The 17,903-nt window shown below is 43.1% G+C and overlaps 1 protein-coding gene across 1 annotated transcript in view; it reads right to left on the bottom strand.

Moving 5' to 3' along the window:
* Positions 1–8,751: 8,751 nt before the first annotated feature.
* The window catches only part of COL14A1 (collagen type XIV alpha 1 chain), a 266,930-nt gene continuing 257,778 nt past the window's right edge, over positions 8,752–17,903 (bottom strand). The window contains exons 47-49 of the mRNA XM_023728170.1: positions 14,203–14,280; positions 11,205–11,360; positions 8,752–9,588 (exon numbers count right to left, since the gene is read on the bottom strand). Coding sequence (XP_023583938.1) covers positions 9,509–9,588; positions 11,205–11,360; positions 14,203–14,280 — 314 coding nt within the window. The 3' untranslated portion in view covers positions 8,752–9,508. The remainder of the gene's footprint in view (positions 9,589–11,204; positions 11,361–14,202; positions 14,281–17,903) is intronic.

The following is a 17,903-nucleotide window of genomic DNA, read 5'->3' as shown; positions in this document are numbered from 1 at the left end:
ATAGGAGTCCAAGATGGCGGATCCGTGCTGCGTTAGCTGATAGGGGACCTCTGCATGAACTGCTCCGCGCTCTCCATTCTCTTGTCAGTTTTCTCACTCCATTTGGTGCTTGGCTGAGTTCTTTATCTCTTCATTTGATGTTTTAGGGTTTCAGGATTGCTGTTTTCTCTATTCAGCTTAGTTTTTCATATCTTTGCTGTGGAGGGATGGTGTGGTGCTTCTGCATAGAGCACCATTTTGCCAGAAGCCCTCCATTGTCACTCTGAATGGAGACAGGTAAACCAAACCTTGGGATGATTTCTCTCAGTAAGGCTTTACTTACTTCAGCAGCCTTCTCTGCTTTGCAAGGGAATGCCTCTACCCAGTTAGTGAAAGTATCTACAAAAACAAGAACTTAATCCCTCCAGTCATTGGTGGCATGACAGTGAAGTCTATCTGCCAGTCTTCTCCAGGTCTCATATCTTTGGCTTGCACTCCGACAATAGGTGGCGACAGTCCTTTCTTGGGATTATTTTTTGCACAGAGCATACACCGTTGAGTGACAAGTTGGACATTTTTATACAAGTCAGACCCTACAATCAGCTTTTGTAGCCAGGTGGCCAGGGTATCCTTCCATAATGGGTGGTGAAGTGGGCGGCTTGTACTATACCATACATAAGGTGTGCTGGTACTAATATTTGTCCATTATCATTATACATCCACATGTTTTTTGTTTTATCTTCTGAGAAACCCCATTGTCTTCCTTTTTCTTTATCTTGTTGAGAATATCCTGGAGTGAAGGCCTGTAGGTCTATATAAGGCAAAAGGGCCAAAACCGGTGCTGGGGTTTTGGCTTTCATGGCTTCTTTAGCTGCTTGATTAGCCAAGCGATGTCCTTTGGCTAAAGTGTTATCCCTGGCTTGATGGCCTGGACAATGTATAACAGCCACCTCAGTAGGGACGAGGACTGCCTGTAGTAACTTTAAAATCTCAGTCCCATATTTAGCTTCATTATTGGCTGATATTAGTAATCCCTTCTCTTTCCATATCACCCCATGTGCATGTACAATAGAAAAAGCGTATCTCAAAGCCATGTAAACGTTAATTCTTTTACCTCTTCCCAATTCTAATGCTCTGGTCAGTGCGATCAGTTTGGGCTTCTGGGCTGAAGTTCCGTGAGGAAGGGCTTCTGACTGTAAGGTCCTGTGAAGGGACACTACAGTGTTTCCAGCCCATTATGTCCCTTGATCTATGAAGGTGCTGCCATCTGAAGAAACTTCAAGGTCCAGGTTAGCAAGCAGAGTATCTCGAAGAAGCGGGCTGCTGGAAAAAAAACTTCACCTATTATTTGAACGCAATCATGTTCTGGCCCTTCCTCTTCCCCTGGCCCTGGCGAGAGGGACACGGGGTTAAGGGTTGAGATTGCTTTAAGGTTGATGTTGGGATTATCAAGGATAGCCTGGTATTTTCCAAACCTTCCCACAGTGAGCCAACGTCCCCCTTTTTGTTCAAGGACTGTGATGGCCGAATGAGGGGTGTGAACAGTAGTGGGCTGAGTGAGGGTAAATTTCTCAGCTTCCTGCACAATGTCACATAAGGCAGCCACCACCCACAAACATGGAGGCCAGCCTTTTGCTGTCTGATCTAATTCTTTTGAGAAGCAGGCGATGGGTCTTTCCACAGCCCCAACTGTTAAGACTCCTAAACTTATCCCTTGTCTCTAATGTACATATAAATCAAAGGGTTTCCTCAGATTAGGTAGTCCAAGAGCTGGGGCACTCATTAATTTGGCCTTAATGGCCAGGAAAGGTTGATGACATTCTGGAGTCCATTCTAGAGGGTCAGAGTCTATCCCCTGACTGGGCTGGTACAGGGGCTTAGCAATTAGTCCAAAATTGGGTATCCAAATTCTGCAGAACCTGGCCATTCCTAGGAACCCACAGACTTGTGTCTTTGTTTTAGGAACTGCTATTCGGCTAATGGCGAGTCGCCTTTTTGGTAAAAGATCCCTTTGTCCTTTAGATAGGCTGTACCCCAAATATTTAACTTGCTGCTGGGAGATTTGAGCCTTTTGTTGGGACGCTTTATATTCCTGTTTTTCAAGGAAATTTAGTACTTCAATAGCATTTTTGTCAGAGGCCCTTTTGATAGGGCTTGTGATAAAGATATCACCTACATATTGGAGCACTAGTCCTTCACAGAGGAGTTTAATCTCGGAAAGTTCTCTTCAGAGAGCCTCCCCAAAAATAGTGGGTGAGTTCTTAAACCCTTGGGGAAGGACCATCCAACAATATTGAGTTTTAGCCTTTGTGTCTGGATCCTCCCATTCGAAGGCAAACAAGGGGTGGGCATCCTCCCTCAGCGGGAGGCAAAAAAGGCATCTTTTGAGTCTAAGACTGTGAACCATTCATGATTTGGGGGTATGATGACCAAGAGCGTATAGGGGTTCGGTACAGCAGGATGTATATCTTCAACAATGTGATTTACGGCTCTTAATTCTTGCACAAACCTGTATTCTCCTGTTCCCAGTTTCTTCACTGGGAGAATGGGGGTATTATAGGGAGACTGGGAGGGCCGAATGAGTCCATATTTCAAGAATTTCTGTATGTGAGGTTTGATTTCCTCTTGGGCTTCCTGTCTCAAAGGGTACTGTTTAACCCGAGGGAATACGGCCCCTAATTTTAATTTTACCTCTACAGGCTCAGTGGTGGTAGCTTGTCCTGGAATTTCAGCCTTCTAAACTTCGGGCCTTACCTGGTAAAGAATGGTCTCTGGAATAGGTCCAGTTCCCGGGGTGATATCTCCTTGGAGCAGGGCCGCTTGCAGGGCCCATCCCTTGTCTGGTGGAACCTGGACCTGTAACTGTCCTTGATGAAATGAAACTTGTGCATTCAGTTTTGTTAATAAATCCCACCCTAACAAGGGGGTCAGGCATTCAGGCATGTAAAGAAAACTGAGTCAGGATTCTACCTTCAATTTTACAGTTTGTGGGCTGGAGAAAACTTCTTTTAACTGTCTCTCCTGAGACACCTGTAATGGCAAAGCGTCTTTAGGGACAATGGGCTAGTAAGCATATTTAATACTGAATAGGTGGCTCCAGTGTCCACCAGGAAGTCTATAAGTTGATTGCCCACTTTCAGCTGTACCCGGGGCTCTTTGTGGGAGATGGGAATCCACCCGGGAAGTGGTAGAGCCCCCAGGCCCCATCACTCGTGATCCTCACCTGTGCCACTTCCCTGGAGTATGTCCTTTGAGGTGGGCATTCCTTCTGACCCCAGGTCGGGCAGTTAGGACATTCTCGTTTCCAGCGGCCTTCTTGTTTGCAATTGGCCCACTGTTGGGGCCCTAGCTTTGCTGTGCGCCCTGAGTTGTAATGTGGGACCAGAGGCCTAGAGCCTGGGGTGCTTACTTTTCTGTGTGTTGGCGAACCCCTCGGCCCACCCAGGGCAACAGACAGCAGGCTAACTTGCTGTTTCATTTCTCGGTGCTTCTTCTCCTGTTCCTGGTCTCGGTTATCGTAGACTTTAAAGGCTGCCTCAACTAATTGCAATGTGGTCATATCTAGCTCATTTTCTAGTTTCTGTAACTTGTGCCTTATGTCAGGTGCACTCAGAGATAAAAGTCAGGTTAACAACTTTCTGGAAAGTAGGGTCATCAGGATTTACATCAGCATGTTTTCTGTAAGCTTCTAGGACACTCTTGCGGAAGGCAGAGGGATTCTCATCTGGCTTTTGGTGAACCTCTTGAATTTTGTTACAGGTTTTAGGTTTGGGAACTCCCCGTCAGAGCCCCTCTAGAATATATTCTTAATAATGTCGTAAGAAAATCATATCATTAGCCTGGTTTGGATCCCACTTGGGGTCTTGAAGGGGCACGGCTACATCTGCTGGCCGCCTAGCTGGGTTGTTTCTTTCCTCATGAAGTCTTCCTGCCTCCTGTTTTGCCTTCTCTAAAACCATCCTCCTTTCCTCCTGAGTCAATAGGCCTCGGAGGAGGGCTTGTACATCTGCTCATGTTGGTTGGTGAGTATCAAAGGCATTCTGAAAAAACTCTACCATCTGCCTGGGGTCTTCTCGGTAACTGGGCATTGATCTCTTCCAGTTCAGTAAGTCAGTAGAAGTAAAAGAAGCGTGCACCCACACAAAGCCATGGGGCACCCCTTGATTATCTATTCTCACCAGAACCTGGCGAAGAGGAAACTGCCCTTGTCTTTTATCAGAAGAGGGAGGCCCCTGGTTGAATTGAACACCACTGCGGGTGTGAGGAGAGGTGCTCTAATCGGGGATATAAGTTTCTGCTGTTTTCTTAGCCTCCCTTTCTGGTTTCTGACCCTTGCTGGGTCCCGGAGTCATGGCCGAGGAGATGGCAGTTGCCGCCCCCGGCACATAAGGTGGGCATGCTGTTGGGAGAGGGAGAGATTCCCCAGGTTCACTTTCTTCTAAAATCTCTTCCTCTTTGTCTTTCTGGCCTTATAGCTTTTCTGCCCTCTGAATCATTAATTTACATTGTTTCTGTAAATTTCTGTTTTGATATAAGGCCATGAAGGCCTGCACATAAGGGATTTCATCCCATTTTTCCTCCCTTTTGCAAAACAACACTAACTACAATATGGTATCATAAGATAAAGAACTGAAAATCGGCCAATTTTTGCTCAACCCTAGGGAATACTGTACCCAGTCCTGATTACAGTACTTGATCATGACTTTCTTTTTCATATCCCCATAGATGAACTGTTTCCAATTCTTTAAAATACAACACAATGGCGAACACTTGAGGATTAACAGTGTGCCTATCATTCTCTACACAGCATGCACACATACACGCACATACACGCACAAACGGAATGAGTTCACACCAGACCAGAGGATAGTCTCAGGACCCCAGGATCAATGGCAATTAATGGCGGAGGTGTCTAGGTGTGTCACCTCAACCCCACAGATTGTGAGCCCTGAACTGGAACTCACACCAGGGGTTTCTTAGCAGTCTTCGTCCGTTTGAACTTCCCAGTCCCCGCCTGACAGTATCTGGGGAACGGACTTATCCGTCTGGTGCCTCCCGACCAGACCAGATCTGTTTCGCCCTCTCAGAGCTGCCATAACTATACCATAACCAAGAACACTGCCCACCAGGCTCAAACTTACCGGCGTCCTCTGAATCAAAAGAGATCTAGGCGCACACTGAGGGTGCCAATAAGTCGGGCCATAGCTGGCAGGGCTCCAAGGAAACTGGGCAAACAGTAGATAGAACTGTTTAAGGTCCCATCTGGGGTGCCAGAAATTGTAACTGGACTAATGGGTCTGCGCCGAGCAGGCAAGAAGCCAATCTCTCAGATGCTGGTTTTGAGAGGAAGAAAGTTTATTTCGCAGGCTAGCAAGCAGGAACTCAGAGGTATCAACCTTGGATTGAGTTCCTCAATTTGAGTGAGCAATCACATTTTATACTTATACACATTCGTATAGGAGTGGAGGAAGGTGGTGGGCAGGATCAGAAAGTTCTTACTTCATAGCTTTTATCGATTATTTATTATGAGGTGGGGCTAAGACTTGGCCTGGAAGTGGCCGAAGGACTCTTCGCTTTTGAAATGGGCTCGGCTACTGCCAATGACATATATCCGGTGATTTTGGTTCCTTAACATGAGTCTTTTCATTCCTTGTCTTGAGTTCTCTTGCGTTACTGAGCATGTGTGGTGGCCCGGGGTCGTCTGTTGGTCATCTTTGTTCTGCGCATGTCTGACCATTCTGAGCTGGTTAGATCTGGACCGTCCAGGACTCTCCAGAGGGTCTGCAAAACAACTTAGAGGAAGTGAGTGACGTGGTGGGGGAGGTGACTAGACGTGGTCTGATAACTGATGGAGTACTAATTAATTAGGTATCTTCAGCCTCTAGGGTCCCCTAATACCATCAAGTTGATTCCAACTCATAGCGACCTTACAAGACAGAGTAGAACTGCTCCATAGGGTTTCCAAGGCTGTAATCTTTACGAAAGCAGACTGCCACAGATTTCTCCCATGGAGCGGCTGATGAGTTCGAACTGCCAACCTTTTGGTTAGCAGCTGAGCACTTAACCACTAGGCCACCAGGGCTCGAGGGCCCAACTTAATGCAACTTTAAAGCTCTCGAGTAGGCCTGCTCAATGATGGCTTCAAAACAGATGTTCAGCAAGGTGAGTGGCTGGAAGAGTAGTTTTTCACTTCACTGACTTAAAATGTACACCAGATCATGTTCCTCCTCTGCTAAAAACCCCTAAATTGCTTCTCACTGAATTTAAAATAAAAGAAAATCCAATTACCAACTTGGTGCCCACAATCCTGCTTGCTTTGTCTCCAGTCTTATCTTGTTCACTCTACCCTTCACACTGCAGCCATACCGGCCCTTTTTTAGTTCCTTGAACATGCCAAATACTTCCCTGACAAACAGGCTTTGTCCTGGACAAACCTCGGGCTTGGAATTCTCCTCCTACACCTTTTTTTCAAGTCTTGTTATGTTAAAGAGGCAGGATTAGTGTAGGGTATAGCTTGAGTCAATCTCTTTTGAGATATAAAAGAGATTAAACAAGCAAGCTAGGAAGCAGAGATGAGGAAAAGAGATGCTAAGCCCCATGAAGATCGCTCAGGAGCAGAAGCTCAAAGAGACAAGGACTTTCCTCCAGAGCCAACAGAAAGAGAAAGACTTCCCCTAGAGCCAATGCCCTGAATTTGGATTTCTAGCCTCCTAAACTGTGAGAAAATAAATTTCTGTTTGTTAAAGCCACCAATTCGTGGTATTTCTGTTGTAGCAGCACTAGATAACTAAGACACCAAGTACATCAAACCCAAGTGTATTTGTACAACTTAAGAATGATGTGAATGATTAGAATCTCAAGTGGTTTATGGTTCATCATGTACAACAAACTTTGAGAGTCTTCTGAGTGGCATGATATTAGCCTATGTTTCCAAAGACCAAAATGAAAACATACAGAATATTCTTCTCTATCTCACTTGCTAAATGTCACAGACCAAGAAATCTCAGATACATGGGTGTTATGGATTGAACTGTGTCACCCAAAAAGATATGCTGAAATTCTAACCCCTGCACCTTGTTTGGGAAACAGAGTCTTTCTTTGAAGATATTATCAGTTAAGTCATTCCAGAGGAAGGGGGGGCGGTGCTAGTCCTAATCCCTTTGAGTGATGTCTTACAAAGGAGAGAACAGACGCAGAAAGAAAGTCATACACAGGGAGAAGATGCCATGTGAAGACACACCTACAAGCAGCGAAGGAACACCAAGGATTTCCAGCAGCCACTAGAAGCTAGGAGAAAGACATGGAACAGTTCCTGTCTCAGAACTCTGAGAAGGTACTGACATGGCTGATATATCCTGATTTGGAATCCTAGCCTCCAGATCTGTGAGACAATAAACTAATGTTCCTTAAAGTCGTCCATTTTTTTGTAATTTATTATGGCAGTCCTAGCAAACTAAGACAATGGGCATGAAGTCTAATCACACATCCAGTCATTTACGGTGGAGGAGTTCTCTTAGGCGATTCCCAGGTCAGGCCATCTTGATTGACCTTGTGCCTGTGTTCCTTCATCAGTCTGCTCTCTACGTATTGAACCATATGCCATCACCAAAAGAGAATGGTTCTTGGTTATCTGCTCACAGTCCTCTTTCATCTCCTGCAAAGGTACCAACAAACTATTTGGGAAGATAGCTAAAAGCACGCAAGTAGACCCTACTGTTTGAATTCTTTGGATGGAGGGGTCTTAAACCAGATCTGTGTGAGGGGAACCAAGGTCAGAGAGTCCTCTGGAGGCCAGTGGACCAGAGAACCTAATTATCAGACAGACACTATTCTCATCGTTTTCCTGATCTGGGGAGAATCCAGCTTCTGCTTGTAAATGATCCCATCCCTACTTTTTAAAATTATCTGTTACTTGGGAGATGCAGGAGCCCTGGTGGCACAGTGGTTAAGAACTTGGCTGTTAACCAAAAGGTTGGCAGTTTGAATCTACCTTGGAAACCCTATGGGGCAATTCTACTCTGTTTTATAGGGTCGCTATGAGTCGGAATCGACTCAACAGCAACAGGTTTGGTTTTTTTGCAGTGGGGGGAGATGCTACAGAGGAAATGGAACCTAAGTTTATGGTTCGCTTTCATTTCTGTTTTCAACAAGCAAATAAGAGAAACTAAATCTTTCTCAAATGTTGAGCGTCTACCTTCGTGAGCAAAAGACAAATTATTGCTTAGATCCAACCTCACTTCCTGTCTTCTAAAACTTCTCAAGCATTTCTCAATGCCAGTGATAGATGGGCTTCTTGGTTAACCATTTGTGAACACTTATTCACCATCAGTCATGTATTTGCACTGCCTTTGCTGCAAGCACAGTAATGTGCTTGGCTGCTAACTGAAAGGTTGGAGGTTCAAGTCCACCCAGTGATATCTCAGAAGAAGGGCCTGGCAATCTACTTCTGAAAAATCAGCCATTGAAAACTTCATGGAGCACAGATCTACTCTGACAAACATGGAGTCGCCATGAGTCAGAATCAACTCGATGGCAATCAGTTATGGGGTGATAAATAAATGATAAAGTTTTGCCAGTCTCTTAGACCCAGGTCAACTACCTCTTCTATTAAGCTTCCTACTCCACTCCGAATGAATGAATAAATAAACAAATGAATGAAAGTTTGAATGCTTACCTAAACGAAGGCAAATGCTGTTTTTCTGGTAGAAATTCAGCTGAGACTAATAAAGTTCAAAATAATGTTTAGAAATACAGCAAGAAGAATCCAATACATTGTTTTAAATTTTTACTTGCATAAAACACAGAATGGAAATAGGTTTGCAATAACTTATCTGCATGTACAAAGTAATACATGTAGATAAGAAAAGGCAAGCCCTGGAACATACTGCAGGATAAATTGTTCGTCAAAACTGTATCTCTTTGCAACAGCAGCTGGTGGAAAATCACGATTTTACAAGAGTCAAAAAGCACAGAAAAACTAAATCTATTCAGAAAGGTTATATCCTAACATTTCTTCTTCGATAGTGGTGATTCCAGTTCCCAAGCAATCTCAGAGTTGAGCGATTAAGCAAGAGGTAGTTTCTCCAATAATCTCCTTTTTCTTATCAGCAAGGTCATTTCCATAGGGGACAGGAAAGAATGGTATAATCTTTGAATCCCATTTAATCTCTTTTCTGCTGGGATCCCATTTCCCCCAACTATCATCATAGCTATCATGTTGCATTTTGGGTCCTGAGATCATTGAACAGAGAAAAGATTCCAGGGTTCAATTTTTTATTTCCAATTCCTCTTCTCTGAAAACACAAGTAATCTGGTGTGCCATTAAAACAGCAAAGGGAAATCAATTCTGTGGTGTTACAAAGGGAATTTTTTTTTAACAGTAAAAATAATATTAACATTTTCCAAGGAGGAGATTTAGGCTGCTGAAATGAGCCCCCAAAGGTAGCATACAAACCACATAGCAACATTCTTCTTGAATATGTTTCCGTAAGAGTTCTTGTGGTTGATCTTCAAATTTCTACTGAATCTATCAGATTCCAGGGCCCCACAGTTCCATGGCCTCCAGCTCATCTTGGACAGGGGTGAATTCCGGCTGATCAGGATGGGAAGCTAGAGAGGAAGAGCGGGGGTGGGGACTTGATAGAACCCAGAAAACTTAAATTGATATTCTCCCCTCATATGGGTCCATAGAGACCTAGATTTGGTCACTAAACCAGAGAGATCTCCTACTTAGGTAGAAAGCCGTATTTACCTTAATCCACCACGTTGCCGCTTCCACCTTTCCCATGAGGTTTCAGATGGTTAGTAAAGAAGGAAGGAACAGATACATTACAGAAATTGTTAGAAAACTAGAATCACAGCCGACTGCTTAAATATTATATCTTTTATTTACAAAAGAAACCCTGAAAACTCAGCAAAATTATGAAAGAAAAATAAATTTTGAAAACAGATCTCATGTTAGATGTCCATCACCATGGGAGAGCGAGGAGGAAGGGTGAGAAGCGTGGTCAGGGAACAAGATACCCGTGAATCGTGTGTGGGGACAGGAAAGAGGAGAAGACACATTTAGGTAACTTTATTACTAGAGAATTTGGGATGAGTTGTTGGTACATAATCATATACCTAACCCAGGCTGACATGGAGCAGTCAGTTTCTATTACAGTTGGATTAAGTTCCAGTATTATCACTGCATCGCGTTTGGAGCAAAGAGGGCAAGTGATGTGAAACCGGGCAGGCAGAGAAGCAGGTGAGGCAGGGAAGAGAAGTGCCCATTGTTAGGGGCAGGGGCTTGGTGGTGGTGGTCAACAGGATAGTTCTGTATCCATAGCCAAATACCCTGGCCAATGCAATCAGAGTGGAGGATTTCCACGTCAGTGCTGGTAATCATTGTAAGGGATCAGGTCTTAACAAGGGACAGGGGAATTTGAGAGAGCAGGGAGGGAAAAGATGAACAGAGAAAAACACATCAGCAAAACTTTGACCAGTTCCTCTGGCAACTAAGGTTAAATCTCTCCTGAAGCAGAGAATTCAAAATCCACACACTAATAAGTCCATTGCCCTGTAGCACTCTCTGAACCTCTCTCTGGATGCTTCCAAGAGTAACTATGTCAGAAAATGTCCCATTGCCTGGTGCGTCAGCTTTGTAATAGCATGTAAACTGCAGATGTTTTTAGGAAGCATGATCTTTTCAGACTCTCAGTCCAGGAGTTGGTGATGAGGCAAGGACAATATGGCCACTTTCATTTTTTCTTAAAACTATCTTTGGTCACCTAAAATGTATGTGGTAGGCAGAATGTCACCTAAAAGAATCTAGGGGGCCCTTCTAACTATGGGGGAAGTTCTAGGTTTGAGGTTTCCCCAAAATACGTGTATAATTAACAGGAGATCACAGTCACATCACAGCAGTAACATAGAATGGGGGCATGCCAGAACACTCATTCAGGTCCTCCAACAACCAAATATAGGGTCAGAGGCCTAGTCCGTGTGGATCATCATTTGGAAGCCAGGAAGACATAAGTGCTATTCTTTAGAATTTCTTCTTAAGGTTTTTAAAGGGGTAGCCTCTATAGTAATTCATACTTTGTAGAAGACGCTGTGGATAATTTCAGGCAGTGAGGAGTTTAAGTTCTGCTTTCTTCCCACAAGCTTATCATGGCACCCTCTCCCATTATGACATTAACCATTGTCAAAAATCACTCAAAGTCCACGAGAAGGCTGGCACTCACCTCTCCCGCCATAGGCAGAACAAGAAGAAGGGTCGCAGTATCCAGGCTGGCCAGAAGGACCTGGTGGTCCAGGCACCCCCAGGTGGCCTGGTGGACCCCTTGGTCCAGGAGAGCCAGGTGGTCCAGGACTGCCAGGTCGACTCTCTCCTGAAGGTCCTAAGAAGCACCCGCAAATGAAAATAGGTTTTTGTTTTTTTATCATAATAAGGTGAGTTATTAGACCAGCAAGAGGTCAACTAATTCTTACAAGAAGCAGGCTTACACATCTTGACAATTAGGATAACCTGTGTCTTCCGACTCATTGAGCTCTTACTCCTATACTAGATTCCCTGGGTAGAGGATCACACTGCAATCACACATTCTCACGGAGGTCCACAATTTTAATTAGCTCAGGAATAGGAAGCAAAACATATTCTTTTCTATTACTTCTTGGATACTGAGGGAAAAGGAGAATACTACCCTTAACCTTGTTTTCTTCATGGAGCTTCTATTATCCAATACAATTGTTTAAGAATTCAATGTATGGATAGAATGGGAGAAAAATGTAGATCAAAATTCAAATTCCTAAAAAAGGCTAGACCTACTGGACTGCTAAGAGACTAGAGGAACCCGAGACTGTCACCTAAAAATACCCTTTGAACTCGGAACTGAAGCTATTTCTGCAGGTCACCTTTCAGCAAATAATAGATTGTCTTATAAAACATACAAAATCACCCTTGAGTAATGTGCTCCCTTAAACAATCAACTACACATGAGACCAAATGGTCACCATTTACCCAAAAGCAAAGATGAGAAGGCAAGGAGAGGAAGGGAAGCTAGATCGATGGAAACAGATGGGAATAATGAGAATGCTGACACATTGTCAAAGTTGTAACCAATGGCATGAACACAGTCTGTATGAAAATTGTTAAGTTGGAACCTAATTTGCTGTGTAAACTTTCGCCTAAAACACAATGTAATGTTATTTAAAAAAAAAGGATGATGCCTCAAATTAAAAAAAAAGAATTTAATGTACACGCACATGTACACACACATGTGCACAGACTCAAAGCTTGCCCTCATAATTTAGTTAGAATAGTCATGCAAATCAGTACTGGCTTCTGGCTCCAGATATTTAAAATAAATTAGTCAGAATCTGAAAGAAATTATCCTGGAGGAGACAAATGAACACTTTGAAATGAGACTCAATATACTAATCCAAAATTTCTTTCAGCTAGCTTACTATCAGCAGAAAGGTCAATTAAGGACTCAGACTGAGCAAAAAATGGGAAAGAGATTAACATGTGAGATTAAGTTTGTCAGACTGGGTATTTTGGTTTGTATATTTGTTTGTTTCTCGGATCTGGATTCCAACAGCTTAAAAGGCATTTTTCAACTAGAAATGAAAGTTTTCAAATGGGACCAAAAAGAAAAGTTGGACAAATATCCCCTTGTATTTGAATAGCTCTGTGGCTTTCAGCGAGCCCTGCTGGCACAGTGGTTAAGAGCTTGGCTGCTAACCAAAAGGTTGGCAGTTCAAATCCACCAGCTGCTCCTTGGAAATCCTATGGGGAAGTTTTACTCTGTCCTATAGGGTCAGAACTGACTCCACAGCAATGGGCTTGGTTTTTTTTTTTTTTTTTTTTTTTTTGGTGGCTTTCAGATACATTCAGTTCCATTCAATCAACACTTACCAAGCACCCACTCTCTACAAAGCATGATGCCAGATTAGTCCCTCTAACAATCTCTAACTATAGGAGTATTTCCATTCTAAATGAACCTGTTACATTAGGAATATCTTCTAGAAAAATATTTTCCAAAATCATTATTAGGTTGGAAAGAAAACTCTGTAAAGCATTTGATTCAAAGTGGTTAAGACTGTGATTGTAAATATATAACAGGATTGCAAATTTACAATTCTAATAACAAGTCTGGTCATCTGGAGACCATTCTAAAAGCACGTAATAATGTACACAAAACACAAAACTCATTCAGTAAGACTCTCATATTGTTACTTGTTTTTAGATGCCATCAAGTCAATTTCAGGCATGGGAATAGAATGCCTAGAGTAGAACTGCCACATAGGAAAGATTACTAGGCTGTAATCTTCATGGAAGGAACTCTGGTGGTGCAGTAGTTAAAGAGCTTGGCTGTTAACCAAGAGGTTGGTGGTTCACACCCAGCAGCTGCTGTGCAGAAGAAAGATGTGGCAGTCTGCTTCCTTAAAGATTAGAAACCCTATGGGGCAGTTCTGCTGTGTCCTATAGGGTCACTAAGATTCGGAATTGACTGGACAGCAACGGGTTTGTTGTTGTTGTTTTTTTAATCTTCATGGAAGCAGATCAACAGGTCTTTCTCCTGCAGAACCTCCGGGTGGGTTGAACCATGTATTTGAACTGCCAACCTTTAGTTTAGCAGCCAAGCACTTAACCATTGTGCCACCAGGGCTCCTTAAGACTACCATGGCAGAAGCTATTAGTGTTCACCACATACCCATGTGTTCCTCCAAATTTCCCAGTCTCCCTTACAGTTCAGTTGGGGCTCTGTGACCAGTTCTTACCAGTAAAATATGAGTGGAAGTGACATATGCCATTCTCCATTGAGGAAATTAAGAGCTGATGTGCCTCCTTTACCTTTCTCTTGGAAGCCAGATGTTCCATGATGGAGGTCAGGTGTCCCAAAATGGAGGAGAGCCGTCTACCCACATAAACTTGGTGTGAGTATGAAATAAGCCTTTGTTATGTCAACTCACTAAGCATTTGGGATTTATTTGCTACTACTCGTACCCTATCCTATCCTAACTCATACAACCAACAAGATCACAGAATATGCTATAACCTTTCAGGTCTGTATATTGGAAGTATCGTTAATAGCAAACTGGCCTCCCAATAAAATGAAAGAGAAACAGCCATTCCATTAGATGCAAGGATGTAATATGGCCATCTTCTTCACATTAAATTTCAATGAATATAAAAAATCAGGATTTACACCTTACTTCTTGTTAGGTAGGATAATTTACCTGCTGGCCCAGGGGGGCCTCTTGGACCTTGGGTTCCGATGCCTGGATTTCCTTTTTCTCCTTTGATACCAGTTAGACCTGTTTAAAAAATAAAACAACACTCATTAAAATTAAATTTAGATGGTTCCATTTTTCTGGGCTTCAAAAGGGCCTCTCTTATGAAGACAATGAAGGTTTATGATTGCCATTAGGTTTTCAAATTAAATTCTGACACTAGTGAATTATACATAATCCTGTATAGAAGGTTGACTCTGTATCTGAGAATGTACCCTGTATTTGCTATACTTCAGGTTTGTCTTTCTCCTTCCTACTGAAGTGGCACAGCCTGCTAGAAACTAGGGCATGGCTCGTGTCTCTGCACGCACCAGGTCATTCAACGTATGCAGTTGGCACTCTAGAAGTAACACAATAGAAGTCACAAGTGGACATGTCTAACATTTTCCTTTTGGTCCACCCTGTAATGTTTCTGCAAAAGACATGAATTATAATTAGGCAGCAAAGTTCTGAAGCGCGTGAGTTTCCATTAAAATCTTGGAAGCTTCAGGAAAGCCTGCATTTGATTTGGCTGATTCAGCCCCATAAAAATCAAAACCTATTCATGTCTTTTTTTCCACTGAGCAGATCTCTTATTCCAAACAGTCGGTGGTACTATTAACAAACTATACATTTTCACAGGCAAAAAACAAAGGAACATTTGCCTTCGATACCTCATCACCCAAACAGGTCCTATGACAAGATCGCTTGACAGATGACAGCATGAGACAGAGTCTCAACAGACTAGGGTCTAGGTGACCATGGCTCACATCACAGCAGGTCTCTGGTGTCTGTTTTTCATGTGCAACAGTGTTTTGAAATTACAGAATGCATCTCTGTTTAATTACACGTACTGACAAATTATGTATGAATTGGCAAGGCCTAGAAGGGAATACAAATGAATGAAAATAGCCAATCTGAGAGAAAGTAGGCATGTAAATAGGAGCCCTGGTAGCACAGTGGTTAAGTGCTTGGCTGCTAACCTAAAGGTGAGCAGCTGGAATCCACCAGCTGCTCCGCAGAGAAGATGTGGCAGTCTGCTTTTGTAAAGATTACAGCCTTGGAAACCCTATGCGGTAGTTCTACTCTGTCCTAGAGGGCTGCTATGAGTCAGAACCGACTCAATGGCAATATGTTTGGTTATTTTTGGTTTAGGCATGTGAGTGATTTAATTTTTTTTACAAATAACTTTTTTTCTTACTATGAAAGTAATACATATTCGCTGTAGGCAAATTATACAATAAGCAAGACTTCTAACACTCTAAAATAATCACTTATAACATCTTGGTTTATAATTTCCAAAAAGAAAGTTGTTGAGATGGTATTTGCTCTGGGAATAACTGGTTAAGAAAAGACTGATGAGCAACTAACAGTTTTTTATTTTCTACACTGCCTATATGATTGTCTCTTGATTTGAAGGTTTCGTATCTGCTCTGCTTCTTGAGGCTACTTCTTGGGCTCAAGATATATGTGGCATCTTTAAGAAAAGTCCCTGTTGGGGGCCAAGATGGTGGAGTAGTCAGACACTCCCTGTGGTTCCTCGTACAACAAAGACCCAAAAAAAAAAAAAAAAAAATGAATCGATTATATATGACAATCTAGGAGGCCTGAACATCAAAGGCAAAGGTGAGGAATTGGACTGAGTGGTGGGGGAGGGAGAGACGGTTCGGAAGCAGCGAGGAGTTGTCAGACCTGATCTGGCAGGAGCCAGAGCCCTTCAGGCCAGATCAGCTCATGTGCACAGTGGGGCAAGCAAGGATGCTTGGGAGGCGTTTTCCACATTGAGAGAGACCCAGCGGCAGAGAGTCTACTCAGGCATCCAGAACCAGTGAAAAGCAGCCCTCAATTGACAAAAGATAAGAACTTGTGTCCGGCCTACCATGCAGATCAAAAACACTCACCTTTTGGAAAAATTTCTCTCCTATTTACCTCCCCGCTCCCTACTGGGTTCGGGCAGGCTTCAGAGATTACCAAATCCCCTGGGCCGGAAGGAAGACCTGTCACGTGCCCTGAGCCATTCTCCTGGCCTTGGAGAGGGACAAATTAACAAACAGGAAAAGATAATCTGCCAGCTCCCCTAAGCCAGGAACCCAGGGCAGGCACGGCTTCTTTGCCTTTGCACAGGCATAAGGAGTCCATAGACTTTGAGTGTCTTTCACCCCTGCATAGACCTGTGTGGGCCCATTTCAACAGTGCAGGCCCTCATTACCACAGTACAACAGAGTATATACCTAAAGTCTAACTTCAGCTGTTTCACTGTGAAGTGGTAGGCTCATGACATTTGACACTGCTCTGCCCACTAAGCAGGGTCCTCACCTACTCACATCAGGGGCCTGAGGACTGGTGGCTTCACCCATGCCACCTAGCCACCTGTGACAGGGGTCCAAGAATAAGTGGTGCCCCCCAGTCCTTACAGCCAAGAGCACTGGGTGCTCATAGTCCGACTGCAAAACCCACCCACTTATGTGCTCTAAGGAACAGGGACACACTTTCCTCTCAGACACTGAGCAGCAGCCATCAACCCCCTGCCTTGCTCAGCGCATGACCCCCTACTGCAGCCAGATACCTGTGCCTACACCAATCACCTATGCCGGTCTAGGACTGGAGGTGAGAGCCTGCACCACACACTTGGTGACTCACTACCTGGACACCTGAGCTGAATCCATACAAGACAAGTAAACGCACTCCTGGGCTCACATACTTAGTAACAGATCTAACCACCTGGTGGCAGGATGTTAGAGCTTCAAAGGTGCCAGTCATCAAATTAGCTCACATGACCAGCCTGCGTGGGCATATCAAAACAAAACAAAACAAGAAGCTAGGACACAGTAAGCATACACAAAATAAATATAATAACTTATTGGTGGCTTGGAGACAACACTCAATATCAAATCACATAAAGAGGCAATCCAAGATGGCTTCAGCAAGCTCCCAAAATAAACAATCAAGAAATTTTCTGGAGGAAGAGAATTTCTTGGAATTACTGGAGTCGAAATACAAAAGATTAACATACAGAACTCTTCAAGAGATCAGGAAGGAGATCATGCAAAATGCAGACCAAGCTAAGGAACACACAGACAAAGCAACAGAGGATCTTAAGAAGGCTATTGAAAAGCAGAATGACAAATTTAATAGGCTGCAAGAATCCATAGAGAGACAGCAATCAGAAATCCAGAAGATTAACAATAAAATTTCAGAATTAGCCAACTCAATAGAAAGTCACAGGAGCAGAATTGAAGCAATAGAAGTAAGAATTAGTGAGACTGAAGACAAAGCACTTGACATAAACTTATGTGAGGAAAAATTAGATAAAAGGATTTAAAAAAATGAAGAAACTCTAAGAATTATGTGGAACTCTATCAAGACGAATAACCTACCAGTGATTGGAGTACCAGAACAGGGGGATAACAGAAAACACAGAGAGAATAGTTGAAGATTTGTTGGCAGAAAACTTCCTTGATATCATGAAAGATAAGAAAATATCTATCCAAGATGCTCACCAATCCCCACATAAGGTAGATCCCAAAAGAAAGTCACCAAGACATATTATAATCAAACTTGCCAAAACCAAAGATAAAGAGAGAATTTTAAGAGCAGCTAGGGATAAAAAAAAAAAAAACAACTCATCTACCAAGGAGAGTCAATAAGACTAAGCTCAGACTACTCAG

Source organism: Trichechus manatus, unplaced genomic scaffold (assembly GCF_000243295.1).
Source record: "Trichechus manatus latirostris isolate Lorelei unplaced genomic scaffold, TriManLat1.0 scaffold00022, whole genome shotgun sequence".
Lineage (NCBI taxonomy): Eukaryota > Metazoa > Chordata > Mammalia > Sirenia > Trichechidae > Trichechus > Trichechus manatus.
Note: the sequence above shows the minus strand (reverse complement) of the source record. Positions and strands in the feature narration are given on the sequence as shown.